Source organism: Athene noctua, chromosome 5, assembly GCF_965140245.1.
Source record: "Athene noctua chromosome 5, bAthNoc1.hap1.1, whole genome shotgun sequence".
Lineage (NCBI taxonomy): Eukaryota > Metazoa > Chordata > Aves > Strigiformes > Strigidae > Athene > Athene noctua.
Window position 1 is genome coordinate 52,936,597 of NC_134041.1, and position 26,474 is coordinate 52,963,070.

The 26,474-nt window shown below is 51.9% G+C and overlaps 3 protein-coding genes across 3 annotated transcripts in view; 2 read left to right on the forward strand and 1 right to left on the reverse strand.

Annotated features, from left to right (window-relative positions):
* The window catches only part of ARL3 (ARF like GTPase 3), a 30,502-nt gene extending 25,695 nt beyond the window's left edge, over nt 1-4,807 (reverse strand). The window contains exon 1 of the mRNA XM_074907641.1: nt 4,674-4,807. Coding sequence (XP_074763742.1) covers nt 4,674-4,676 — 3 coding nt within the window. The 5' untranslated portion in view covers nt 4,677-4,807. The remainder of the gene's footprint in view (nt 1-4,673) is intronic.
* A 135-nt stretch (nt 4,808-4,942) lies between these two features.
* Nucleotides 4,943-11,341, forward strand: SFXN2 (sideroflexin 2). Its single transcript, XM_074907640.1, has 12 exons — nt 4,943-5,004; nt 5,605-5,777; nt 6,081-6,251; nt 7,337-7,435; nt 7,592-7,667; nt 7,745-7,830; nt 8,514-8,574; nt 8,642-8,708; nt 9,285-9,334; nt 9,623-9,672; nt 9,913-9,960; nt 10,381-11,341. The coding sequence occupies exons 2-12, from the start codon at nt 5,617-5,619 to the stop codon at nt 10,478-10,480; spliced, it is 969 nt and encodes a 322-aa protein (XP_074763741.1). The 5' UTR covers nt 4,943-5,004; nt 5,605-5,616; the 3' UTR covers nt 10,481-11,341.
* A 3,428-nt stretch (nt 11,342-14,769) lies between these two features.
* Nucleotides 14,770-26,474, forward strand: part of WBP1L (WW domain binding protein 1 like) — a 61,165-nt gene continuing 49,460 nt past the window's right edge. Inside the window, exon 1 of the mRNA XM_074908434.1 lies at nt 14,770-14,872. Coding sequence (XP_074764535.1) covers nt 14,786-14,872 — 87 coding nt within the window. The 5' untranslated portion in view covers nt 14,770-14,785. The remainder of the gene's footprint in view (nt 14,873-26,474) is intronic.

Sequence of the window (26,474 nt, forward strand, 5' to 3'; positions counted from 1 at the left end):
TGACCACATCTCCCCCATCTCTACACCCCTGCACAGATGCCCTCTGCCCCACTGCTGCAACCACAAGTCACTTGTCTTCACCCTCCAGGCCCTTCCCAGCCAAGCCCATTTGCCATGGAGGTGGCGGCTCTCATCTCCCCATGGCTCGTGATGCCAGCCCCAGCACTGCCAAGCTCTATTCTCAAACCTTTGTGCCTTTCCTACAACCGTGGGAGAAACTGCAAAATATCCATAAAACCACCCCATGATTCTCCTGCTAATTCCTTGTCTGCCACACCTAGAATCCTTGATGAGGTTTAGGTGGTGAACATGCCAAGTTCAAACCTGTCTTGGACTTTCCTTACTCGTATCACTTGGTTATCTTTCACCTCAGACAGACCGTATTTCCACAGCACGGGGAACATCTCTGTGTTCTGCGTGCACAGCACCGAGCACAGCTCTGGCCCACAATTTACTTTTAATTAAGAAATATGGTAGCAGTTCACCATTTTAAAAGAGTAAGTTAGAGACAGAGGGTGCACGTGACGGTTTCAGAAAGACACGCAGGAAAAGCTGACACATGGGGAAGGACAAGGGGCTTAGTTGAGCCAAATATCCTGCCTTCAGCAGTGGATATTTGAGGCTACATTTGTCGTCCAGGGTGCAATCCTGCACACAGAGCTGGAGGAGTGGAGTCCTTCCTGACAACTGCACTGATTAGCTGGTGCCCTGAAGAATGACGTTTGATTACCTTTATCTTCGGCTGCAGAACTGCAAATGTCACTAATGGTCATAAAATCACCCAGTCTTTTTCAAAATACAACCAAAGTAAATTAATCTATTGAGCACAGTTTATTCAATACTTCTTACTCTGGCAAAACTCCCAAAAAATCATTTGCTTGCTGCATGTCTCCACCATATGGTGTCATTCAATGCAGACTTTCTTTCCTGCATTGAAATCCAAAATTTAATGGAGTCAAGTCACCTACAGAGTTTTTCCAGCTCAAACCTACTAACATAGTTTTCTGTAAAAGAGGTTGCACAGCACTTTCTGGTTTGGTATATTAACCAATACCACCATGAATTCTCCTTTCATAATTAAAATCAAACTCCTCTGATTTTGGCAAGTTTGAAGGAAGCATTTTGCCCTGCACAGAGAAGAGATGATACCCAGCACCCGACAATGTTAGCAGTCTTTGTCTTGTTTCAGAACTTCTAAGTCTTGGCCAGTTGCTGGTATACTGTCCTATCTCGTATCAACATCTCAGCAATCAGCAAAACAAACCAAAAATATTACATGGAGCTGGACTGGGAAACTAAAGCAGTGAGGCACTATTAAAGCTCTTGAAAGCACTATTTTCTTTTCAAATGGGGCCATTTTTAAACAGAGCCTTACTGCCAGACAATGAGGGACAAAAGAAAGAAATTCTGGGTACTAGGTATACCTACAGCAGGCAACAGAGATGTGCTGGTTTTGCTAGAAACATGTGCTCAAGACCAGGAGAAAGATGCCTGACTATGCATTTAGCTATGCTGGTATTTCATCCCCTCCACCAGATCTGCCTAGTGTCAGCTAGACACTCTATGACTCAGTTTCCTCAACTATAAAATGGGCCCATGCTTTGACAACCCTGGTTTTGACACAGTGACATCATCTTCAATCAACGGTTTTAGAAAAACACCGGCCATCCTCCAGCCCCACCATCTATCAATAACATACCATCTCACTCAGTAAAGATTGTTATTACAGTGACAAGGAACCCACAAGCTCCGCTTCACACAGCATTTCCTAAACTTTGGAAAGCAGTGTATCCTTTCATGTAGCAGCCTCCCTCCGCCCTTGCCGTGTACCCACCACAGATGCTGCTTAACAGTGCCAAAGACTTCAGCACTACACATCCCTCATGCTATGCAGCTTTATGGCTCGTCTTTCCCTCTGTGCTCCACCTATGACCTTCCACCACCCCTGCCCCACAGCTGTGAGAAATGCTGGTATGCTCCACAGAAGGAGACACTTCCCCTCTGTACTTAATCACTTGGATGAACACTGAAATAACTTAAACCTCAGCATTAACCCTCTTATCACTGGAGTTGGAGCAAGCAGTCGTTGAAGGGGGTTTAAGCACTTCCCAATGCAATCACGACATGCCAGAAACACGCTCATGGGCAGCTACCATGGCCCAGGTGACAAGCAGTAAAATTGTTACATCAAGCTGTCTGGATGATTTCTGACTGATGACCCACATCCCCAGGCTGCCATAGCTGCTTTGGGTATATTTGCTTGTGTTTCAGAGAGTTTCTACCACTAAGGATTATTCTGTTTTAGCAAAAGTTGAGAATCCAGAGAAACAGTACAGTGCTCTGCAGTCCTCTGCCCAACCCAGCTAGTCCAAGCTGGGCCATCTCAGGCAGCCCCAAGTGCCACCCACCCTGCCTGAGAGGCTGAAATTCAAAAAACAACTCCCAGAAATGGAAAATAGACAAAGAGGCAGTAAAATGTATCAAATAACACGAACACTGGAAAACACCCAGTCCACCCTCTCCACACACAAAGCACTCGGATAACAGCAGCCAGATCCCAGACTACACCAGCTTATCGGGACATCACAAAGCAGAAGAGCAGATTTGGCCAGCAGCAGCTGCAGGCCAAATGTGTCCCACAAAGCACTGCACTGCTGGAGGCAGCTGCCCTCATCTTTACAGCAGATGTCCATCCTGTGATGGCTTTGGTGTCTGGTGTGACGTGCTCCATCATCAACTGATCCAAAATAGAGCAGATCCCACAGACCTTATCTCAATCTCTCTCTGTGGCCCAACAGGTGGGGATGCAGCCAGAATTAACCCAGTGAAGATGAGGAGCTGTCTTTGCTGCTTCTGCTTACGCCTTCTCCTGTGCTGTCCACTTGCATGAATCCAGCTTGTGTCCAGAGGCCTCCTTGACAAAACACAGCTTCATTCTTGGGAAAGCTCTTTCCCCACTGCTATTTCCTTCCGCTTGTGCTCTCTGCACATGCTGTATCCTCAGCAGCAGCTCCCCCACCTACTGCAGCTCTCTTTTACCACCCCTCACCCAGCAGCCCCAACCCTTCCTTCCAGTCCTCACTGGACTCTTCCAGTACCCTACTTGTCCCACCCCAACAACTCCAGCATCTAAACCCAAGTTGTTTCCAGCACCCCAGTCCATCATCCAACCTTATCCCAACCTCTTCAGACTACACTAAACCCTCACTACACCCCACCTGTCTCCCAGCATTGCCCTCCACCATAACCAGATCCTTCACTACACCCAAGAGCCCAATTTCTTCCTTCAGCCCACACTGCTCCCTCTCAAACAATTCATTTCTTCCATTGAACACTTATCTCCTCCCTGGGTCCTCTTTCTCTCATCAACATCAGAACTCCACTTCCAGCCTTTCCAACAGTGTATTCTCATCTCTTCTTTTTAGCCCAGACTGTCCCTCACCTCCCCAGTTCCTCACAGAAACCCTCAGAGCACACGACATCCCAGCAAATTACACTAGTCTGCCAACCTTGACTGGGTTTTCCCAGTAACTCAATAGACTGTTCACCCCACCCAACTGGCAGGTTTCTTTCAGCCCTGAAGCACCGAGCCTCAGTCCTGTCCACGCCAGAACTCCCATCCCCTTCATCCAGGCATTCTCTGCCATGACTGAACTTCCCTTTTAAGGCTGTTTATCAACAACTGGCCCTTCCACCTCTGCAAGCTCTCCTATAGCTCCCTCAACTGCTGTAGCCAGGATCTAAGCCCCAGGGTGGCCCCCTCCCACCTTGGCTGGATTGTCCAGTGTCCCTTCACAGTCACAGATGCTCCCACTTTCCACAGTCCATCCCTGAACACTGTCCTCCATCCTCATGGGGCTCCTCCATTGCTCCTTCCCTCCTCAGGCCAAGCAGGCCACTGCCGTCCTGCTTCCCAGCCCTCCTAAGCACCCAACCCTTCATTGCGTCTTCCACGCCTTGACAGAATCAACTCCAGGCAGGCTGATCCCATCCCGACAAAGGCCCCCCCCAACATCCTCAAGCCTCCCAGCCCCTGCCAAGGCCTGTCTCAGCTCCCTTCTCTAGGTCCCCCGCAACCTCCCGCTTCTGTCAGGACTCCAGCCCCAGCCAGCATCTCCTGTGGCTGTAGGCCACAGATTTACACTGTCACCAGCCCTCGCGGCATGCCTTTGGTTGGGTGCCCCCAGTCCCATTAGACCCAGATCCCCATGCCTGCCTGGATGTCCGCGCCCTACCAGGTCCCTCGTGCCCCAGGCCCCCATGCTCCCCCCGGGTGGGCACCCCTGGTGCCGGTGATCCCAGGCCTGCCAGACCCCACGGGTGCGTGTCGCCAGCCCTCATGGCCCCAAGCCTGCCAGAGCACCTGCCGTGAATCCCTGCCAGGCACGCCGGTCCCACGGCCCGAGACCCGACAGTCCCCCGCGTGGGTGTCTCCGGCCCGCGTTACCCCACGCTCCCCCGCGGTGGGCGCCCCCGGCCCCAGGCCTGCCAGGCCCCTCAGGCAGGTGCCGCCGGCCGCCCGTTACCCGCCGGCCGCCCGTTATCCGCCGGGCCCCGGCCCCCACCGAGGCCCCGGCCCCGTCCCGGCGGGCTCTCCGTCTCGGCGGGCTCCCCGTCCCCGCCGCCCTCCCCTCGCCGCCCGCCGCCGGCCCGGCACCCCCCGCCCCGCTCACCATCCTCTGCGCGGCTCCGGGGTTACCATGGGCAACTGCGTCACACACTGGCCGCCGCTACGTACAGCGTCAGCGGTTCCCGCCGTACGTACGGAGCGTGCCGACGGCAGGCGGGAGGGGCGGGGCCCGGCGCCGCGGCCCGCGGCCAGCCCCGCCCCCTCACCCAGCGCATGCGCACAAGGGGACACCCCGCCGTGGTGACGGATCGGGGAGAGGTGGGCGTGGCCTGTCGGCCCTCCGTGATTGGCTGAGGGCAGCCACGCGTCGGAGCCCGGGGACAGGTGGGGGCCACGTGGGCGGGAGACGGCGCGCGAGGGGCTGGGGACTGCAGGTAGGGCCACGTGGGGCCGCGCCGGGGGGCGGGGCCGGGCCGGGCCGGGCCTGGGGGCTCGGGGGGCTCGGGGCCGTGCAGCGCTCGGGGGGCTCGGGGCCGTGCAGCGCTCGGGGAGGATGCAGCGTAGCGGTGTGGGGCAGAGCACGGCGGCGTTGCGGAGGTGCCGTCCGTGCGGTGCCGGTGCCGCGGGCAGTGGGGCGCAGTGCGGTGCCAGGCTGCGTGTGCCCAGGGGTGGGGGCGCGCTCGCAGGCGCTGCTGTGCAGCCCTGTGGAGGGGGCGAGCTGGGCCCTGCGGTGCTGTGCAGCACAGTCCCACCCCGAGGAGGGGGTGCCAGGTACGGGGGGGGCGGGCAGCGCAAGTGGGGGGACCCCCTGGAGACAGGGCGGTGCGTGAAGGAGCGGCCCCATTGCAGCATTCGGCCGGCAGCAAAGGTGCAGGAGGCTCCCGGGCTCAGGGCTGCTGAAAGTCCAACTTTCTCGTTAAATATAAACCTGCCACGGCTCTCACCCAGTTAACTGCTCCTGTGGCCGTGGCAGGCCCGCACTTGACGGGCGAGTGAGGCAGGATCCTCCCAAGCCGCCTTCTCCCCCTGCCCAGACCCGTGCTGAAATGGCCACTGCCCCCCTTGGCTTCAACATTGACGCCCCACGCTGGGACCAGAGCACTTTTGTGGGGCGCCTGAAGCATTTCCTCAACATCACCGACCCGCGGACGGTGCTGGTGCCAGAGAAGGAGCTGGACCGGGCCAAGGCTCTGGTGGAAGCCTGCAGGTGAGGGACAGGGGTGCAGCCAGGACAGGTGCCATGCCCGTGGCTGTACCCGACCACCCTGTGGTGCCGCGGGAGGGATGGAGGCAGTCGTTCCCAAGCAGGCGTGCCGGGACGTACCATCCATCAGAGGTGGTTTTGGGGGAGTTTCCCAGGCTTCTCCCAGGAGCCTCAAGCTGGGACAAGTTTCCCTCGTGGGAGATATTTCCTCTGCCTTTCATGTCTGGCACCTGGGGCTCTGTGCCTTGGCAATACCAGGTGCCGGTGGGTCTGCATGGCTCTCCCTGACGGGCTCTGGGCTTGCAGGGCTGGGCTGGTGCCGCCAGGAAGCAGCCGGGAGCAGCTGCTCTATGCCAAGAAGCTGTACGACTCAGCCTTCCACCCTGACAGCGGTGAGAAGATGAACCTCATCGGGAGGATGTCCTTCCAGGTGCCAGGGGGCATGGCCCTCACCGGCTGTATGCTCCAGTTCTACCGGTGAGCTCTGGGGTACACCAGGCTGGGAAAGCAGCTGTGACAGCCCCCAGCCCCTTGAGGGGTCCCCCATGGACAGGGTATGGCCAATCTGCCGCCTCTGGGGCCGGCTGCTGCCTGAGGTATGCCCATGGCTGCTGTGCCTGATGGCATCCTGTGGCCAAGCCCCGTGTCCCTGTGCCCTGTCCCCAGTGCCCAGCCTGTGTTGGGAGCATCACAGATCCTCCCAGTTCCAAGCACGGCTCACTTCACCCTCAGTTCCGCTCTTCCGGTAGCCCTTGTAATGATTAACACGGCCACATCCTCAGTGGCTGCTGCTCTTGCTCCATGGACCATAACAGCCACTGAAACCAAGAACAAAATGTGTCCCCATGCCAGGCTGCTCCAGTGTCCCCAGCCCATGCCAACAGCTCCCTGCATTTCCATTCTGAAATGGCTGCTGTGGGGGTGAGCGGTCCTGTCCCCAGCAGAGAAGCTGTATGGGACAGGCACTGCCTTTCCCAGTGGATCCTTGTCCCATCCCACTCCTGTTTGCTGGACTGGTTTTCCCATTGCTGGTGAGGTCCAGCCTGGGTGGGGGATCTCCCAGTGCTGACAGATCACCCTTTTTCCAGCTCATCACCCTCCTGCATCCCAAAGCTTGCTCAAACCCACATCTCCCCGTGTCCCTTCCTGCCCCACCTCAGTGTCCCCAAGACACCAGGAGGAGTCCAGGTGCCCTGGTCATCCCCAGAGCTGCCTCTGTCCCCGTGTGCCCCCTCCTTGCCACTCCTGTTGACAAAGGCATACCTCAGCCCAGCAGGATGGCTGCTGTCCTGCTGAGAGCTGGGTTTCCCACCTCTGGCCAAGCACCCTGCAGGGCTGGTCCCACTCTGGTGATCCCCAAGGCCCCATGGCAGCCAGGACTGCTGGCATCATTTCCCAGCTCTGCCACTGGTTCATGGCTTTGCCACAGTGCCTCAGTTTCCCTCGGGAGACACCCTGACAAGTGTATCGAGGGCATCTTGGCTGTCCCCCTGCTGAGCTTGGGCACAGGCCCAGTGTACCTGATGGCTCTTGGGTGCTCTCCCGGTCCCTTCTCTCTGCAGAACAGTGCCCGCCGTGGTTTTCTGGCAGTGGGTGAACCAGTCCTTCAATGCCATCGTCAACTACACCAACCGCAATGCTGCCTCCCCCATCTCACTGAGGTGAGCGTGCCCCACACCGGATGGGGACCCTCTGTGTTGGGACCTCCCTGGATGCCCCTTAAAGTCTCCCTGTGCCCTGTCTTGGGTACCAAAGGAACAGGATCGAGTCAGAATTCATGTTTCTGTTCTCTCCCTTTTTTGGAAATCACTGTCCAGGCAAATCGGGGTGGCTTACATCACAGCCACCGGTACAGCCCTGGCCACCGCAGTGGGACTCAACCTCTACACCAAGGTACATGTGGCCAGGGCCGGGTGGGGGAGCTGGCTGCATCCTGCCCTCCTGTGCTGACACCAGCCTGTCTCCCGCAGCGAGCGCCCCCCTTGCTGGCCCGCTGGGTCCCCTTTGCAGCTGTGGCTGCTGCCAACTGTGTCAATATCCCCATGATGCGGCAACAGTAAGTGCCTGGCCAGAGTGCTTGAGGGACTCGGCTCCCTCGGAAGGTGACGTGGTGGCAGCCTGGCTGCAGGGTCACCCTGCCACCATTTCCCATCGGGGGGCTGGAGCGGGTGGGAGGATGGGAGGGAGGTGAGCTGGGGTCTGCACATTCACAGTGCCAGGTCTCTGGTGGAGGGTGCCTGGTGGGATGGTTCCGCCTCTGCTCAGATCAGGAGGGAGATTTGGGGCTGAGGGTAGGTGTTCTGGGGCCTGGGATGGAAGATCTCTCAGACCCAAAGTCTTCTGCCTGTGGTCACGGAGAGCCCCAGTCCACGATGCCCATGTGGGGCTCATGTGAAGACCTGTGTCTGCTTCTCAGGGTCTCCCAGAGGTCACGGCACGGGGAGCTGGGGTGCTGTATAGGGGACTGTCCCCTGGCTCTGTTGCGCGTCCCGAGTGGGTGTCTGTCCCCCGAATGGCTGGACCCTGTTCGCAGCCATGCCCTGAAGATGGCAGCATCGGCTGGGTTGAGGACCGCGGTGCTCCGGGACTGTGGAGCCCTGAGGCCAGGGCTGGGGACAGCCGGGGCTGCTGTGCCAGCACAGCACAGGGGACCCCACTGGCACCCCGTCAGCCCACTGCTGCGTCCTCACGTTTCCCCGACCATCCCGGCCCCCATTCATGGCTGCTTGTCCCCTCCAGGGAGATCATCAACGGGATCACAGTGACAGACGGGGACAATAACGAGCTCGGCTGCTCCAGGGTGAGTCTGGGGATGGGGTCCGGGATGGGGCCCGCTGCAGGGGCTCACCTGATGCTTTTGCTTGCAGAGAGCAGCAGTGAAGGGCATTGCACAGGTTGTGGTCTCCAGGATCACCATGGCAGCGCCGGGAATGAGTGAGTGCAGGGCAGGAGGGTGGGGGGCCAGACCAGGGGCTCCCCTGGGAACCACTACCTCAGCCTCCCCTGCTTCAGATTCCCCCAGGAAGAAGAGGGAGGGTGGCCCTGCATCCCAGGTGGTGTTTGGTTTCATCTCACTGATGGAGCTGCTCTCCCCATCCTGCCATTCCCATCAGAGTCCCCTGAGCCCCAGCCTTCCTCATCCCAACCCACAGCCCATGGGGACATAGGGTGCTCCCACAGCAGTTGGGCTCCACAAGAATGCCTCTCATGCTCTCTGGCCCCTCTCCTCACAACCTGACATCCCTCACCCTCATGAGACCCTTGCCATGCCGCAAGCCTGGCAGAAGGGATCGGAGCATAAGGAGCATGGACCATGCTGCTCGGATGGGCCAGCATGCCCATGGACCGTGATGGATGGGGGTCCCATGCCAGGTCCCTGCCATGAGCAAACACCCAGTGACCTCCCCAGTACAACTACCTGCTGCCATGGCCTCCAGGAGGACAGTTCTGCTGGGGCAGCCCTATGGGCTGGTTTGCAGGGAGGCCCTGACCTTTTCTCTCTGTACCTAGTTATTTTGCCCATCATCATGGAGCGACTGGAGAGATTCCCCTTCATGCAGGTGAGCCCATGTTTCTCCTGCCACAGTTTTCCAGTGGGTCCTGCGGTGCTCCAGCCCTGCTCCCCAGGCATCAAGATGCTGGGGGTAAAATGGGGGGCTGCAGAGCCTGGCTTGCTTTGCCCCCTGTTTGAGTCACCAGTACACCAAAGGTCTCTTGGGTGACATGGAGAGGCTGTGGGAGTGTGGCAGGGGTTGGCCATTCAGCCCCATTGAGGGGAGAAGTCTCCCTGCTCTGTGAATGGGGCTTGCAGCAAGGCTGGGGACTCATTCCCGGCTCTTCCCTTGCAGCGGATCCGGGTTCTCCATGGGCCTCTGCAGGTGCTGCTCTGTGGGGGCTTGTAAGTATTTCACTGCTCAAACTCCTGTGGGTGCCTGGAGCGTGGGTCCAAGGGACGCTTGAAAAAAGACCCCTTTCCCAGCAGGGGATTGCAAAGCTGCTTGCCTTTCAGCCTGGGCTTTCCTCAGTTACTGGGAGTCGTGGGGTGTGAGCAGCACCTCTTGGGCTGAGATCCCTGCAGCTGGGGGGCAAACGGGCTGTGATCCCCAACACTAACGCTTGGCTCTTCTCTGTCCCACAGCCTCCTGTTCATGGTGCCAGCAGCTTGTGCCCTGTTCCCGCAGCGATGGTACTTGTCCTACTGCTTCCTCCCCCCCCCCCCCCCCCTCCCCCCATCATGTGTGGGACCTCAGGAGCCTTCCTCCTCCCCTAGCCCTTCTCTGCCCATCCCAGGATGGGCACCCACCCTTCAGCCTGAGGCAGTGCCTGCCTGTACACACTGGTGCCCTAGGCAGCAGCAGGGTGTGTGACTCCCCTGCTCTGTGAGCTCTGTGCTGGGAGCAATAGGACCCACAGCCCCACCAGCAGCTCTCTGCTCCCCAGCACTGGGAGTGGTGGACGCTAGGGCTGGGTGGTTCATCTTGATGTGAGCCTGCAAGATCCCAGGGACTGCAGGGGACCTCAGATGGCAATGGGGAGGGGAGGGTGGCCTGGCCCGTGGTTGGGGAGGAGGATTGCAAGTCTCAGCGTCGATCTCCTCTCCCCACAGCTCCCTTGCACTGGCTGACCTTGAGCTGGAGCTACATGACAGCATCGTGGCCAAGCATGGGGACAAAGTGCCATACGTCTATTTTAACAAGGGACTGTGAACAGAGACTACCTCAGGAACCATCACACCCTGCCACCACCAGCACCACATACCCTGATCAGGGCTCAGAGGCACAGTCCAGCCAGATCTGCCCCCCAGGCCCAGCACCATCTCTGATGCCTCCTTCCTCCAGAGAGGCAGGATCTGGCCCTGCATGCCCAGCTTGCAGCACTTTGGCTTGTCCTGAGCCTTCCTCCATCTGCTGCTGGCCATGTCCTTGCCTCCCCACATCCCTACTGCTCTAGGCAATGGCTGAGCTTCTTGTGCCTTCCTTCTGCCCTGCACAGGAGGATCTGCCCAGCTTGTCTGAGCCTCATGTGGTCACTGGGCTTGGCCCCACAAGGCATCAGGCTCTCTCCCTCGGGGTTCAGAGCACAGTCCTACCTCTGAAAGCAGGTGCCTTGCCATTGATTGTACGAGGAACCAAAGCACATTGCTGTCTTAAGCCACCACAGTGGCCTCTTAGCAAGAGCTGGATCATGTCTTGGCATGTGGGAAGGAATCTCCACACAGGGAGCACCTCACAGTCCAGGGACCAATGCTTGGACCATGCCTTCCTTGCTCTCAGGTTCAGGTTTTATTCACTTTGCGATTACCACAATCCAGGAGAGAAAGAGCTAATTATTTCTAAGCTATAATTTTTGCAATCTGTCCATTCCTCTGAACGTGCGAGCCAGCAGTTAGCCTTGTCCTGCATCTCACTGTCCCCATGGTAGGACCAAAGACCTGCACATTTGGGGGAGAGTCAACTCTGGGCCCCCTTAGGGGGAAGGAGACACAAGAGTCACAAAACTGTCAAGGCATTAACTCAGGCTCTGAATAGCAGCACTGCAAATGATAGAGAGGAGGGTTGAAAAATAAAATGCGGTCATTTTTAAAAAACAGCTGTGGGTTCTGCTTTTGGCTGGTCTGTGGGTGTCTGGTTCCCTGGGCAGGGCTGGTACATGGGTCTCATGCCTGCCTTGAAAGGGAGAGGTGTGTGTGGGCTCTGTGACTGACCAGGCACCAGGGTGAGGTGCAGCGTAAGGGCCAGGAGGAGGAGGAAGAGCCATGAGGATCTGCAAGGGCTGACCCAAGCCCTGAAACCCTTGGATATCCATGCAGCCTTCTGTGACACATTGGGGCTGCAAACAGTCGTGAGGCAAATGACAAAGGCAAGTGACAGTGCTGTGTTCATGGTGACTCTTGTCCCGTTGGGGGAATGAGAGGCATGACACTGGGTGACCCTTCCTACACCCATGGGTGCTCTTTGTCTTCTTGGCCAGGCAGTGTTTGCATGGTGCTAACCTGAGTTTGCCATGAGGCCTCTCCCACTCTGAAGGAGAGCAGCTTGAGTTTGCTGCAGCCTATATTCAGAGGAGGAAGGAGCTGCAGATTTTAGCCCAAGTCCTGGGTTAAAAACTCATCCCTCAACCAGGTACTCTGCTGGCTGATGAACATCCCTTGTTGGACAAGTGTGTTTCTAACCAGCCATATGATGTGGCTGCTTGGAGAGCCCTATGGCCCAGCAGATGGACCATGCTCATCCCTCCAGCCCAGGATATGTGTCAGATCCCTTAAGGCAGCAGCATCCTGGCATCAGCCATGTGCCCCAGTGGAGACACAGGATCTGCAGCCAAAGGGCTTTCTGGCATTAACCACTGTTTCTACAGAAAGAGCAGCCAAACCCAAAATGTACATCTTGAAGGGCCAAGCTGTATCCACAGCAGGTTTTCTTCTGCCCAAGCTGCAACAGGCAGAGGATAATGTCTCCAACCACATGTAGCTGCACCACTTAGAAAGCTGCACAAAAGCTCTGAAATAATGAATAGGTCAGCAAAAAGTAGGAAAAACATGTTCAAACATGTATCTGTTCCCTGGGCATTATTAGATCTCTTTTTAATGTGCAATTAAAATAATAGATAAGCACATGAAACAGATGTCACTCCTGTTGAGAGTGGGAAGAAGCCACAAGGAGACATCTCGGCTCTCTGCTTTTCTTAAGGTATCTAACTCAAGCTGCTGTTGCCCTACACTCAAAACTGCTTTGCGCACTTTCAGAAAGGTACCTGTAGCAGCCTGGGCTGTATTTGGGTCCAAGGTGCCTCTGGCATGCTTGAGAACATGGTGATGCTTGTAAAGTGATGTGCCACAGTGCCCTGAACTGCCCTTCCCCTGCATATCACAATCATGCTCTTGCTGCTGACCCTTCCTGCGTTTGCAGTGCGTGGGGGTCCCAGCAGGGCAGGAGGCTTTGCAACCAGTGATGCCAGGGCAGCAGCCACCCAAAGCCAAGGCTGGGACTACAGTGAGAAAGCCCTAGTGGTTTTGTCACTCCTTTTTTCCTGTCCCCAGCCGTACCGGAGGGGTGGTGGAGCTGGTAGATCCTCTGAAGAGCTGTTGCCATCTTGTACCAGCTCTCCCCCTGCCTGGGAGAGTAGGACATGGTGCAGCTGATTGCTCTTGGCCAGAGGAAGAGGGTTGCTCTGGGCTTGGAGGATTGGCAAACCATCCTCAAGCCAGACCTCCCCGCTGAGCTTTTAGCAGTGGATTCCCTCTTCAGATCGACATGGATTTATGACAGCTGACAGTTTAGCACAGCGGGGTTTCTAGGTTGTAGCTGGAATCTTCCCCAGAGGATTCAAGTCATCTCAACAGCTCATGTTGCTCCAGTGTTCAGAGATGGTGGCTGCAGACAGTGCCTGCTTGCACTCCCCAAAACCACAGTAACTCCCCAGCCTGCCTTGATCTCTCTGGGGAGCAGAACAGTCGCAGCCAGGCTGCAGCCAGCAAGTCCCCATGCTGCCAAGGGTGGCTCCGGCCAGCCTTGCCTCCATTTCCCATTGCTGCAATAGGAAGGAAACCTCATTGCCAGGAGTCAGAGCCGGACTCATCCCTGTTTGGAAAGAGCTGCAAGTGTTGATTGCTCTTCAGTAATGACTCACATCTGATCTGGGCTTGTCCTGTGCTCCAGCGCACTCTCAGCCTTCTCCTTGCTGTACTTTTAATTTCAGTGCTAGTTGGGAACAGGAATAAAGCTCCTTTAATAACTGTTCGTGTCCGAAATGTCAGTCCTCCAGCATGTTTACAACCTCCCTTCAAATGATAACCAGACCAAAGATGTCATGCTGGTCTGCAGCAGAGCCTGGGGAGGGGCTGAGGAGGCACAGGATCCTGGGGGTTCTCCTCTGAGGCATCAGCAGCCCCAGCAGGCAGGCTTGGCTCACTTCTCACCCAAAGGCAATGGAGGCTGGTGAACTGCCTGCCTACGGAGAGAGGAGCAAGCAGGGTGCACATGTGACAGGTTAATACCTGCCAGCCCATGCCTGTGGCAGGTGGGTGAGCTGATCCAGTGGTGTTAGGTGTGCCCCAAGTACTCCTCTCATTGAAAAATGTCGAGGTAGGAGATAAGCTGCTAAATTGATAATTTTTTTCTGTCTTTTCTTAACCTGTTATCTGAGTATCTGATAAACCTTGTCATGTCACTCTGGCATGGAGGCTGCCCAGCAAACCAGGAGCAGCGGTGTAGAAAGCAGAGGCTTACTGCCCCAGAAACACAGGTCCTCTCCCCCTAGCTGTGAATTAACCCCAAGTGCTGGTGCCCCCACTTCTCCCAGGGGTGCAAGCCTGGATGAGGGACTGCTGTGTGAGGACACGCTGGAACCTGGCCGTGGTGGGAGATACTCTTCTCCATGCTGCTCCTGTCTCCCAGCAGGGCTGTCACCAACACGTGGCTGCCTGCTGGGTGCCTTAAGTCCAGCCCCATGCCACTGCCGCCATTTTAGCACCCTCTCTACGTCAAGCTCCCCAGTGTGCCCCAGGTCTGGGTGGGCTGTTTGGGTCTGGGGCCCTGTGGCTGCACACTGGTGTAACTGGGTGTGACCAGGTTTTCACCTGGTGAAGGATGAGTGCCTGGCTGCCATTGGGGTGTCAGGGAGGCTTTAGCAGGCCAGAGGATGCTTCTGCACCTCCATTTTTGCAGCACTCAGCTCAGCCCCCTGGGGTGCATTCCACTGGGAGTGCAGGACCAAGGGGCTGCCCCCACTGCCCCCTCCAGCCAGTTCCGCCACTCCCAATATGGCAGTTCTCTCCCCACTCCAGGCTCCCTCCCCGGTGCGCCACACTCAAGATGGCAGCTCCCTGCGCGCAGGCCCGCCCCTCCCGGTTCTGCCCTAAGCGACAGCGCGCTGAGCCAATGGAGAAACAAGCGGCGCGCCGTCCGCCCAATAGGCGATCGGCTGGGGCGGGGCGGGGCGCGGGGTGCCCCCTCGGCTCCCGTCCCGGGCCGCAGTCGGGCTGGGGAGGCGGGGAGCGGGGGGTGGGGGGGATGGCGAGGAGGCTCCGCGCCGTCATGGCCTTGCTGCTGTTCCAGGCCCTGCCCGAGGGGCTGCCTGCCAGCGTGGAGCCTGCCCAGGTAGGGGCTGCCCTGGGGGGGCCGCCTGGAGGGGGTCTGGGGTCGCGCCGTGCTGGGGGACTGTGTCCTTGGGGTGGGGGGGACGGTTGTGGGGGGCGCGCAGGCCTGGGGGGCTGCGGTGTGAACGCGGGGGGCTGTGCCCTCCGGGGTGAGGGAGGTGGCCTTTGGGGTAGGGGGTCAGGCTGGGCTGGCAGGGGTGAGAGCGTGTATGGGGTGCCTGGGGCTCTTGGGGCTGGGGGAAGAGGCTTTTGGGAGCCCGACTAAGGTTTGGGGAGCCCCTTTGGCTTAAGTGAAGCTGGAGGAGATGCAAAGACCTGAGTTTGGGGGTGCTTGTGTGTCGTGGGGATGGAGAGGTGTTGTAGGGATCCAGGTATGGGTGGCAGTGCCTCTTGGAGGTGCTTTGGGAAGTGGAAGAAAGGTGTGACTCCAGGATGTGGAAGAAAGATGTTTGATGGTGGTTGACTGGAGATGATGGGAAAGATGGCTATAGTGAGGACAGAAGGCTTGAGCTGGCAGCTGCGCAGGGGTCTGTGGATGGAGGTGCATGTGTCTTACTGGGGTGGCGATAGGATGCGATGGGTCGGGGCTGGAGGAGGTTTGGGATGAGCTGAAGGTGGGGCAGCTGGCCAGAGGACTTGGGTTGGCAGGAAAATGGAACTTGTGTGGTGCTGCACTGGCCAAGTGAGCTGGTCTTCCCGTGGAAGGAACTGTGGTGGGGAGGTTTGGTGCGAGCCTCTGCGCAGAGGGAAGAGGGAGCATGTTCCCACTGGGATGAGGCGAACTAGGGCTTGTCTTTGTAGGCTCTGACCGCCTGCTTATTACCTTCTTTTTGCTTGGAAACAGTTCTAATGAAGTTTAGTCTCTCTTCTTCATCTCTTTACTCTGTTTCCTGTCTATGCTGCAAAGTGTACTGTTCAGATCTCCAGTGATGGTCTTGGGTCCCCCAGTGTAGATGGCTGTAAACCATTCCTGCCTTGATCTGTATGTTTGGTGTCACTCGGAGAAGACCACTAGGCTAGGCAACCTGTGCACAACCTGCATTTTACTATTCGTGGAGTCAAGATGTCTTTTTCACCCTATGTAGAACATAGATCGAATATGGTGACTTCTGATTTGAGGTGGTGTATTATATATAAGGTACAAATTGTAGTTTGCATTGGTTGAAGGTCTGAGCCAGTGAGATGCTGATCTGTGACTGTAGGTCACAGATGCTGTGGGTTGCACGGTACTTAATGTTGCAGGGGTGCAGATGGGGAGTGTCCCTTCTGGAACGGGTCCATTGAATACTTCCCAATGCTCCTACAGGAGGAGGAGGAGGTGAGGAATTTGTCTATGACTACAGATGTTATCCCTTTTTTGAATTTCGTCCTCCTTTTCAGGGTGCTGAGAGCACCAGATCTACTTTAAAAGCTGTGTAATTCCCTGTTGGTAGTGCCATCCCAAATCTCCTTTAGCCACATCAAGATTAAGGTTTGGCCATTGCTGCCCTAAGGAGCCAGGTGCAGCATTGTGTTGAACCGTGTGTTTTCCACATTGTCTCAACTGCCTTTAACAGATGGAAGTCCTAGTGCTTGTTCAGTTTAATCTGTGAGGCAAGGGACATAAACTAAGCGTATATAAGCACATCTCAGGTCTGTTTTGTGCTGTGGTTGTTGTGGTATTCCAGCTGTGAGCAGAGGTCAGGTGTAGGATTATTTGTACAGAGCTGTGAAAGTCTCCAACCCTATACATGCTAATAAAAATACCATACCTGCTTTTAAGACTGTGAAAGATGCTCCCTGCCTTGTACAGCTTATATCTTAGTCAAGGAACTGGTAGAAAAAAGGAATAGGAAGTAGAAAAGGAGGAAAGAAAAAAGGAGGGAGGGCGTGGAAGCAGTCATACAGCTAGGTTGCTTGTAGAATAGTGGCGTACATGACTTGTGGATATCCTCTCCAGTCAGTGCACCAGAAATAATTCTAAAATAATAAGTCTTGAGTGGTACAATACATGAGAGTGGGGGAGAGAGCTTTGTCGGCCTGTGTTTTCTTTAGAGCACTTAAGTACGGATGCATCTTTTACTCATTTTCTTTTCATAGTTTGTCTATATAAAACTCTCACGGTTTATTTTAGATCTTAAATGTAGACTCTGTCTATCAAAAGGCTGGTATTATCTCACTGCATACTAGAGATTGAGAGCTACCCACTCAAAAATGACAGCGGTAATGTAGGATCTTGAAAATGAGCATGTAACAAAACTTTGTCTGCTTTGGTGTTGCCTTAGAGCCTGATTTCCTCAGAGCTGACAGGCTTGTAGAGAACAGCTGCAATGGGACACTGCTGGACTTGGACGATCTCTGCACCAAGGGTTCCTGTGTTTCTAGCTGAAACCCTGACAGCATTTACCTCTGGTCTTCCCCAGATTGTTGCTGCCCTTGCTGCCTCTTGCGACTGCTGTCTACTTCCATCTACCTTGAGACCTGTGCCATGCCCTGCTTGCTTCTGTTGTCAGGGAGAGCTTGTTCAGGGTCCATGCCTCCTTGCCTGTGAAAACTGTCCTGCAGACCTGGTGGTCTAAGGCTGGGAGGTGCTGCAGGAAATGTGTCCTCTAAATAATTCAGGAGGTGGAGCTGTACTGCCTAGCCACACTGAACAAACATTCCTGAGAACACGCTGTACTCTGCAGGAGGCTCAGATTTTTTCAGGTTAAAATAAGTCCGGGCTGCCTAAGATCTTCAAAGACCTTTCTTTTAACTAAGACTTGTTTTGGGTGGTGGATGGAGGAAAGTGAACGTAATTAGCTCCTCACCATCCTTCATCCAAGTTGTTTAACTGTCTCCATGACTATTCCTTGCAGTTTCACTTGTAATCTGAGTACAAAACTCTGTTAAGTGGAGTTGAAGCATTTATCAGTGGATTATGAGCAGAAATACTGTGATTATGTAATAAAATCAGGATAAACATCACAGGAAGAAGAAATCTAGCTGTGTTCAATTGCAACTGTAGGTGTATAACCTTAACTGCACGCCTTAGCTGGGCGCTCCCCTCTCAGTTTGAGGGAGATGATGGAGAAAAAAGTGAAGAAGTAAGAAATTAATGTATTTTAAAATCAGCTTGATCAAATTTGTAATGAAAAACTTCGAACATGAATAATTTTTCTATTGTACTTTGTCTCTACAGGGCAGAGTAAAGGTTATTTGACTGCCTTAACTATCTGTCTGCTTCCCATGCCTGCAGCTTAATTATCACATAGTTTTCTCAACTGTTGTTTTCTTTAAAAACAAGAGATTTAAGTGAATGCTAACTATGTGACAAGTCTGCAAAATCCATCTTTCTCTAATAAGGTGGTTTTGAGCCAAAATCTGACAGAAGCATGCTCTTCTTAAAGACCGATTTCATCCCAAATTAAAGAGTTTGCTTGAAGTACTGTGACTTGAGGGATGATTCATCGTATGTGACAAAGAGGACGGATCCTTGCTTTAAGGAAGAACTCAGCGTGACTGTCGCTGTGGCTAACACCCCCATAACACAGAGTTTCTGTCCAAGGCTGTGCTCTAGCTGTGACCACAGCTCTGATTGCACCAATATGGAGTTATCACACTTCATCCAAGAGTTTGGCTGCATTTGGGCCCTTTCAGAGCATCACTTCAAGCAGTTTGTGAACTTAACAGGAAAGTTTCAATTACCCTCGTGTAAGAGAGACTCATCTCTTCATCTGTAAATTTAAGACAACTTTTTTGATTAAGGTAAAGGTGATGAGTTGCTTCTGCACTTCTGTGTCTCCTGAAATGCATCGGGTCACTCAGGAGGAGAGCTGCTTATATAACCATAGGATGTATTTCGTCTGCCTTGATATCTTTGTGACTCCTGTTTTTTGGCTTGCTAATTTCCACAGTTTTGGCAGTAGGCAGCAGAGATCAAAGTACGTCCTGTACTTGCTCAGAATGGGAACCTCTAAATAACTGTACAGATTGGATTAAGGACTGCTCGTACTGTGATGATTATACCACCATGAACTCCAGTGTCCCATCTGTATAGCATGCCTTCCCACTGATTAATTTTTTTTTTTTTTTGAGTTGCCCTCACAATTGCACACAATGCTATAAGAACTTCTCCTTGCACCTCTGCAGCTGTGCAGCAGATGGATAGCCTGTTCTGAAAGTGTCCGATGCCTCCTGGGAAGGAGTTTGGCAGTCTTCTTCAGGATAGTCGAAGCAGCTCTGTAACTGGGCGCTGTCATTGCCTTTCTGAGAATTTCCCTGCCACTCTCCAAATATTAATTAACAAAAATCTAACACTACCTTAAGAATAAACTTGGGCAGCTTTTGTGGAGTTGTGCTATGCTGTGGGGGAACTTGGAAAGTTTCATATGCTAGAGTTGTTTTGATATGGTTGGGGATTTTTCCAGCCTTTGCAAGCCAGGCAGGGTCAGGCCAGGTCAGCCTCATCTGGCTAGTGGCAGCATCCAGTACCAACATTCCCCGAGCAGTGGCTGCGCTGTGCGGTGCTGCTGGCTGGCTGCTGCTGGGCTGCAGGGATCCTGCCCGAAGTGCTGGCCCTTCTAGTGAGACAGAGGGATGGATGCACTCGGTGTTTGGCCACATTTCAACAGCAGTTACTCAGCCCTGGCCATCCATTGACCCCTCACTTTGATTCCTAGAAGTGATGCTCCCCTCAGCAGCTTCAGCAGGTGTTTTTCTGCTAGCAGAAGTGGGAATTGTGCTCCTTTGTATACCTCTATCAGCCTGGATTAACCCAAGTGTTATGCTGATGTTCACTTTTGTCTGTCTTTCTCTGGTATTTGAAAGGCATTAATGTAGGTAACAATCTGTGTTTCTTTGTAATTTGAAAACACATGGACATCCTCCAAGGCAGTATATTTACTAAAAATGCAAACTGCCTACCTTTTCTTTTTGCTTTTTTTTCCCCTCTAAGTCATATTGGGAAGACTGGCAGGATTGAACAGACATTAGCTTGTGGCAAAAAGCTAGTGATGGGCTAGTGATCTTCTGGCCTGCTTCTCCATCCAGTATTGTCTGTGCTGTGCCCTTTGGTTGTGGTTCAAACACAAACCATCACACTGTGTTTATGCAAATGTCTCCTTGTCAAGCATGTCTTGCCATTTTAGTAACGCCAAGCTACATGCGGCCTTTTGTTCTGTCTCCTGACAATGTGTATATTTGGTGCTGGGTTTGGGGTTGTTCCTCTAGAGCTGCCCTGTTTTACAGGGTACAGGGGAAGAATTTGCCCTTTCCGCTTAGCTGCATAGGAATCTTCTCAGCTTATTAATGCTTTTAACTGGTGACTTTATGGCTGTACACACTCCTGTCTTGCATTTGTTTCAGGGGGTTCATGAATTCAAGGTGACCAGGCGAGCTGCTCCTGCCAGGGTTGTGCTGCTGTTTTTGCAAAATGGGGGAAAGGACTTGGCATGTCAGAGACATCTTAATAGCAGTCTCTGAGGCAGGGCTGGTGACAGTCTTGGAAGGCCAAACTGATTGTGCCAGGTTTTGGTCTGTGCTTCTGAGTTGGAAGAAAGCGAGCACTGAGTGTGGGATGGTATTCCTGGATGACTTCATGGAGAGATGGTATTGGGGAAGTCAGGTCCCTCCTTCCCCCTGCTGTCTTGTGTGATTGGAAAGCCTACAGCTAAGAAGATAGGTTTTGAGATGCCACCACCTGGGTGCTGTGGCAGTGGAGCTCTGACAGATTGCCTGCGTGGCTGAGCCTGTGAACGGTGCACATAACAAACACGCCTGAAGTAACAGCTGGCTGGAGAGAACAGGCTTGCCAAGCAGGAATTGCATGCCCATACCTTGCCTGTGATGAGAAGCGTGTTGGTATGGCAGTCACAAATGATGCTTTTCCATGATTTCACAAATACCATTTGACTGCTCAAGGTGCTGCAGAGACCTGCTGTTTATCTGCTTGGACAAGAAGGAACTTGATTCTCCTCTAATGATCTGATTATCAGTGGGATCACTGCCCCCAGTATTATTTTTAGATGACTGCTATAGTCTCTGCAATGACTTGTGAAACTGTAACGGGGTGCTTTACACAAGGGGGCTTGCTGGGTGCAAAGTGAGGTGATGCTGGCAGACTGATGCAGCAGACTGAACCGTTTAATGCCAGTGTGGCCAGTGCTCCCTGGCATGCTGTGCCCTGAATACCACCAGCAAATAGAAAGGAGAGACTTCATTTTATCTGGAGGCTCTGCCTGGTTTGCAGGTCTCCACTGGGCCAGTATCCTTCCACCAGGATCACCTGAGGTCGGTCCAAACCAGCAAGAGAAAAAAGGGTGTGAGAGCTGGGTGGTGTAGGAGACTTAGATACAGTTTCCTGACTCTTTCTTCTTCCCAAGCACTTTATGCCAGCATATTGTAAAACAAATCCAAGCACTGACAGTGCACTGGTGGCTTGTTATCAAGTGACTGCTTGAGCATGGAAGAAATCCTCAGTACATCAGGGGACAGAGCTTTTGCCATTTAAAATGTTGATGGCCTCTTCCTGTTAATGGGTTGCAGAGGTGTAGGTGGGTACTGGAAGCAGCTACCACTACTGATGAGCTGTAAGGTGCTGGGTTTAGGGAAGAAAGAAGAACAGGGACCTTCCCTTTTCTCATAGCAGTTCAAGACCCTGAAATGCTGATGTAGTCCTTAGGACTAGCAGAGGAAAGAGTTTGCCTCAAGAAAGGAAAGAATTGCTAGCAGTAAAGGATTTTCCCTTCTTTCCTCTTTAATCTTCTGCATTACTATGAGGTAGAAATTTGTTACTTCTAGTGGTGATGTGTTTTTATTTCATCCCTGGTTCTGGTGTGCGCAAGGCAGTGATAGTAATTTCAGAGGCAAGAGCAGAGGTCTATGGGTTTTTGGTTTTGTTTTTGAGATCTGGGAAGGATCATGATCAGAGCAAAAACTAACTGTATCTTGTCTCTACTTGAGGCTGAGGGAGCTTGTCAATACAGCGATTTGACAGAAGTCCTGAAGTGGGATAGAGTGACTTTAGCAGGAAAATGGATCTTGTTAATGCCAAGATATTTCTCAGAAGGAGGTGAGCTTTATGCAGTTATCAAGTTCTGTCTCCCTATTAATAAATTTTGAAGCCAACTGGAACCAAATCTGATAGGAGGAGACCTCAAAGGTTCATAGGATTTCAGCAGAATTCTTGAAAATAGGTAGGCACGGAGAGATCTTAAAAAAACCCAAACAAATGGAAGCATCTCGGAGTGAGAAGCTACAGTAGCGAGCTTATTAAGCACTGCGAAATTTGTGAGTCTGTGATTGACTTGATTGATATAGGCCCTAACTTCTGGAAAAGCTTCTATTGGAGCTCACAGTTTGCTAGCCTGCAAAGCCAGTCAGCCTTGTGGAACAAATTGATGGGAGGTCAGCTTTACGGAGCTCCAGTGGTTACAGAACTACTTTTATTTTTCTTTTTTGTCTGCCACTGGCTGAACAGCAAATTGAAGGGGAAAGGGCTGATAAGCTGTAGAAACAGCTACTAAGAGTATGTTTTGCCAGGAATCTCACCAGCCATCTTCAGCTTTCCCAGTGTAAAAGGTGTCGAGCGTTGCCTCTTGGAAGCAGGGAGGAAACTTGAACATTAATGGCATGCCAGCAGACAGTGCAGAGGCTTTTTAGTGAGCAGAACTGATTCATTCTTTTCTCTTGTGTCCTAGCACACAGATATGATCAGCAGGTTGTCCACAAGAGACTTTTTTTTTTTTTTTTTTACTTAATAGTGAACCAGAACTCATAATCAAGACAGTCTGGGATAATGCTGTCAGTTAAACAACGGTATAATTGTGGTAGCCACACCAGACGCCTGATATGGAAAAAGCGTAGAATATGCAGAAGTACTCACCCTTGCCAAGCTCTGTATTCTTGACTCTTTGTAAAAATTTTTGTTAATACTGTATCAGTAGTTGCATGCTGTTTTAAAACCTCTTTCTCTGTGTGGGATCCTCTTTAAATCCCAGGTGGTGGATGATGGCCAACAGGAAGCTGCAGGAACTGCATGTCTTCTGCCTCAGGCTGTTCTGTTTCATAAAATATTCTCTGTGACAGGCATCCCCCCGGTTGTGGGCAAAAAATTGGTCCCACAGGGCTAGCAGCCTGCTGCAAAAGCACCTTTTTGAGCTCTCTGGCTGAGCTGAACAAGAATGGGGAGTGACTGGTGTGGAATGAAAGGGTTAAACGGTGGCTGGGATCAGTCTGAGCCAGGAGGTGGGGAAGGGCTGGTTGAGGTGGTGGACATTGTATGGGGGTGTTGTGTAGACTGGACAAAACCTTTTAAGAAGGCAGTGTATCTTCAAGGCCTTGATACTGGACTGAATTAATCTCATCCTGTGTATCAATTGTAATTGTATTGGGAAAATTACCAAAAGTGCTCCCCCCCCCACCTTCTTGTGGGGAGGGAAGACTTTTCTTGAGATACGATCTGAAAGACCTTTAGTCTGTGCTTGGAAAGCATTTAATGCAGCTACCTGAATGTATATGAAATGCATGTGAAGGTCATGACTCATGTCTGGGTCTCTTGCATTATGAATTCCTCCTTTCCTTACTGGTTGTCTCATTTGTTCGTTTGCAGACCACTTCTCAAATAGTGAATGCTGAAGAGAAGGAGGAGGGTTTCACGTGTATTGTGTTGTCTTCAAATTACCTTGTCGTTTTGATTTCTGTCTTTTTAGAAGAAGCAGACTTCACAAACAGCTTGCATTTGACTCTCCAGTCTCCTGTGATCTGAAGCTTAGATAAAACACGCTTGTAGATACCTGTCATTACTGATTGTCTCCATTTACTGACACTTAGCACTCGGATTCAGACAAAGCCCTTCTTAAATTGCAGTGTCCAAAATAAGAGCTCTTAATTTATTTTCCTTTTTCTAGCTGTATTGTTTTCTCCTTGTCTCATTGTTTTGCTCATTTTTCTTACCCATTTTATTAGAAAAGTTTTTGCATCTCATATACTTGATTATTAAATATCGCTCTCATGTTTGTGGCTCATTGTTTTACTGAGTTTCTCGCTTTTCTCTTTGTATCTCTGTACTTCCCAGAGTATGCAATCATACAAAACCACCAGAGTGGTTAGGCTATGGAAAGAAGAGTCAGGAGTTTTCTTCTACTCATGGGTTCATTTTGTGCTCTTTGGCCTGTCCTTTGACTGCAAAGTCTGCGGATCATTCTGGCATTAAAAGATGAATTCAGGAAGTCTGGAGTGATTTTGCTCTTCATAGTATTGTTTTCTATTCTGAAACCTGTAATCTGCTTTCTCTAGATGGACTAGCTGAAGAAGCAGTCCTCCTTTATTTTCGCATGCTATGTGTGTATTCAGAACCATCGTGCCAGGAAAACTTTAGATTAAGGGACCAGACAAATATGTTGTTGCCTTGTTTCACCTTTGCTGGCATGTAACTTTAGGCTGATGTGAAGTGTAAGGGCTTGCTGAATTCCTTGTGTGGACGAAGCCCAGACAGATCTCCTTTTTTTCACCATCTCTATCAGAGCAGATGAAATTTGGGAAACAGGAGTGGCACTGGTGGTTTCTTGTGTGTGTCATATTATCTAGCAGCATGTAACCAAAACTCTTCTTGCTATGATTCTACTCTAAAATTTAGAAACGCAACCAAGGGGTTGAATATATTCGGTGTGTCCTAATAAAGTAGGAGTGAACATTTTGGCTTTGGCTTCAGAGTGTAGAGATCTGCAGAGAAGGAAAACAGCACTAGACAAGATGTTCACAGTGGCCAGGCTGGGTGCTGTGCCACTTGCATCTTCTGGAACCAAGCAAATGGAGGGTGTATTTGTGTCCATGAAACTGTGCACCGTGCATGAGCATAATCTGAAGGTTGGGTGAGCTGCTGCTGTTGATGTAGCCATTACTGTGCTGCTAATGCAGAAAAAATTAATTTTACAAATCTGGAAACCTTAAGTGCTAGTGGCATTTTACAAGTTGGGACAGATTCTTAAATGACCCTAGGTTTTGTTTATTTTTATCCTTGCTATGAGAGCTCATTTTATCACTAGCTTGTCTCTCACACAGGCACTGCCTGCCAACAGTTCCTCTGAAGGCAGTTTCCTTTCCTTCAGGACAGGGTGCAAGGTAAAACTTGTTTATGCTTTTAACTAATGTCTTTAATTAAAGAAATAGGCTTTAAAAACACTGCTGTTATCTGGTTCAACCCATTAACTTGTTCATTTACAGGTCTTAGACTGCTTCTGTGTTTGTTGGCTTTTTCCTGTCCTGACTGCAGGCATCTTGCATTGTCTACAGTGGTGAGGGCTCCTGAGGGCAAAGTGTCTTTCTAGTTTACTTAACCCTAAGGATTAGTGCAAAAGTAAATGATGGAGAAAACCCCCATGTTTTCAAAGGAAATTTCTTGGCTTTAGTTGGTGGGTTTTCTGAGGGTGAATTTATAAATATTATGAAAAATGAGTCCTTCCTTTGACACACAAGTACTTTTTGCAAGAACTCCAGTTCTGAGCCTGGCTTCCCATGTGGTATTAACAAAGTAATTACACATTTCTCATCTAAAATGGGGACATATAGATGGGGAATGTACTATGAACTGTGTTTTTTGGTATCAAAATATTGGGAGATTGTGTGGTACCAGGTGTATAAATACTGTGTAATTTCCCTCTTCAGCTGGAGCTCTGGATGAGAGTCTTCAGGTCTGAATTATTAATTGTTAATCAAGAAACTCCTGGTTTTCTTCTGCAAGGTTTCAGTCCAAAGGTTTTCAATGCCCTCAAGTGCTATAGTCAAACTTTACCTCATTATTGAGATACAGTTTTATTGTTCTTGGCTTCTTCTGTACTTGAGTGGGGACTGTTCTATTTATCTGGAAGGCATTACTGTAAATAATCAACATGTGAAGACACATGAGGATCAAGCTTTTGTGCACTTCACAAATTGTGTTTGCTGTGCTGACTGCATAGAAGAATAGTTGAAGCGGAAGGTTGTCCTTCCTTGCAACTCCCAGTTAATTGGTTCTGTAGTAAAGTCAAGAAGTCGTATTTCTTGTTATCATGTTCTCCCTCGGAGGCACCAGCACACAGAGATGCAGAGTTGAGACTAAACCAGCAGGTTCAGTGAGCAGAGCTGTGAGATGAGAGCAAGCTTGCTGAAATGCAAACACAGGATCTGTAAAGGGAGCACAGAACCCAAACCAGCAGTGCAAACTGTTTTGATAGCTGCATTTTGGCTTGAAAAATCCTCAGATGCTGAGAATAGGGTAGTCTCTTTTCTAGACCTTTGAATTGCATACTAAAATCTTTGGATGGCCGTGAACCAGGAGAGCCTGCCGTGCATACCTTGGAGAGTGAAGGGCAGAGGGAGCGGGAGCCTGGAGCAGGTTGCCAGCAGGTCCTGTCCGTTGCAGGATGGTGTTGGGCTGGGCAGGCAGTGAGTGGCTTCCAAGTGCCCCTGAGATGTGGACGTCAGCATGCAAGCTTGCCTTGCTTTCTTTGGCAGTGGGGAGTTTGACTACCCAGCAACCCAGCTGCTGGGAAGGCTCAGACATCTGTTTTAAGTTCTTTACAGGATGGGATACTTTTTATAATACCCAACCTTTCTGTGAAGAGTAAGATGATCTGATGTGTCTAAGGAGGACATTTTATATTTGC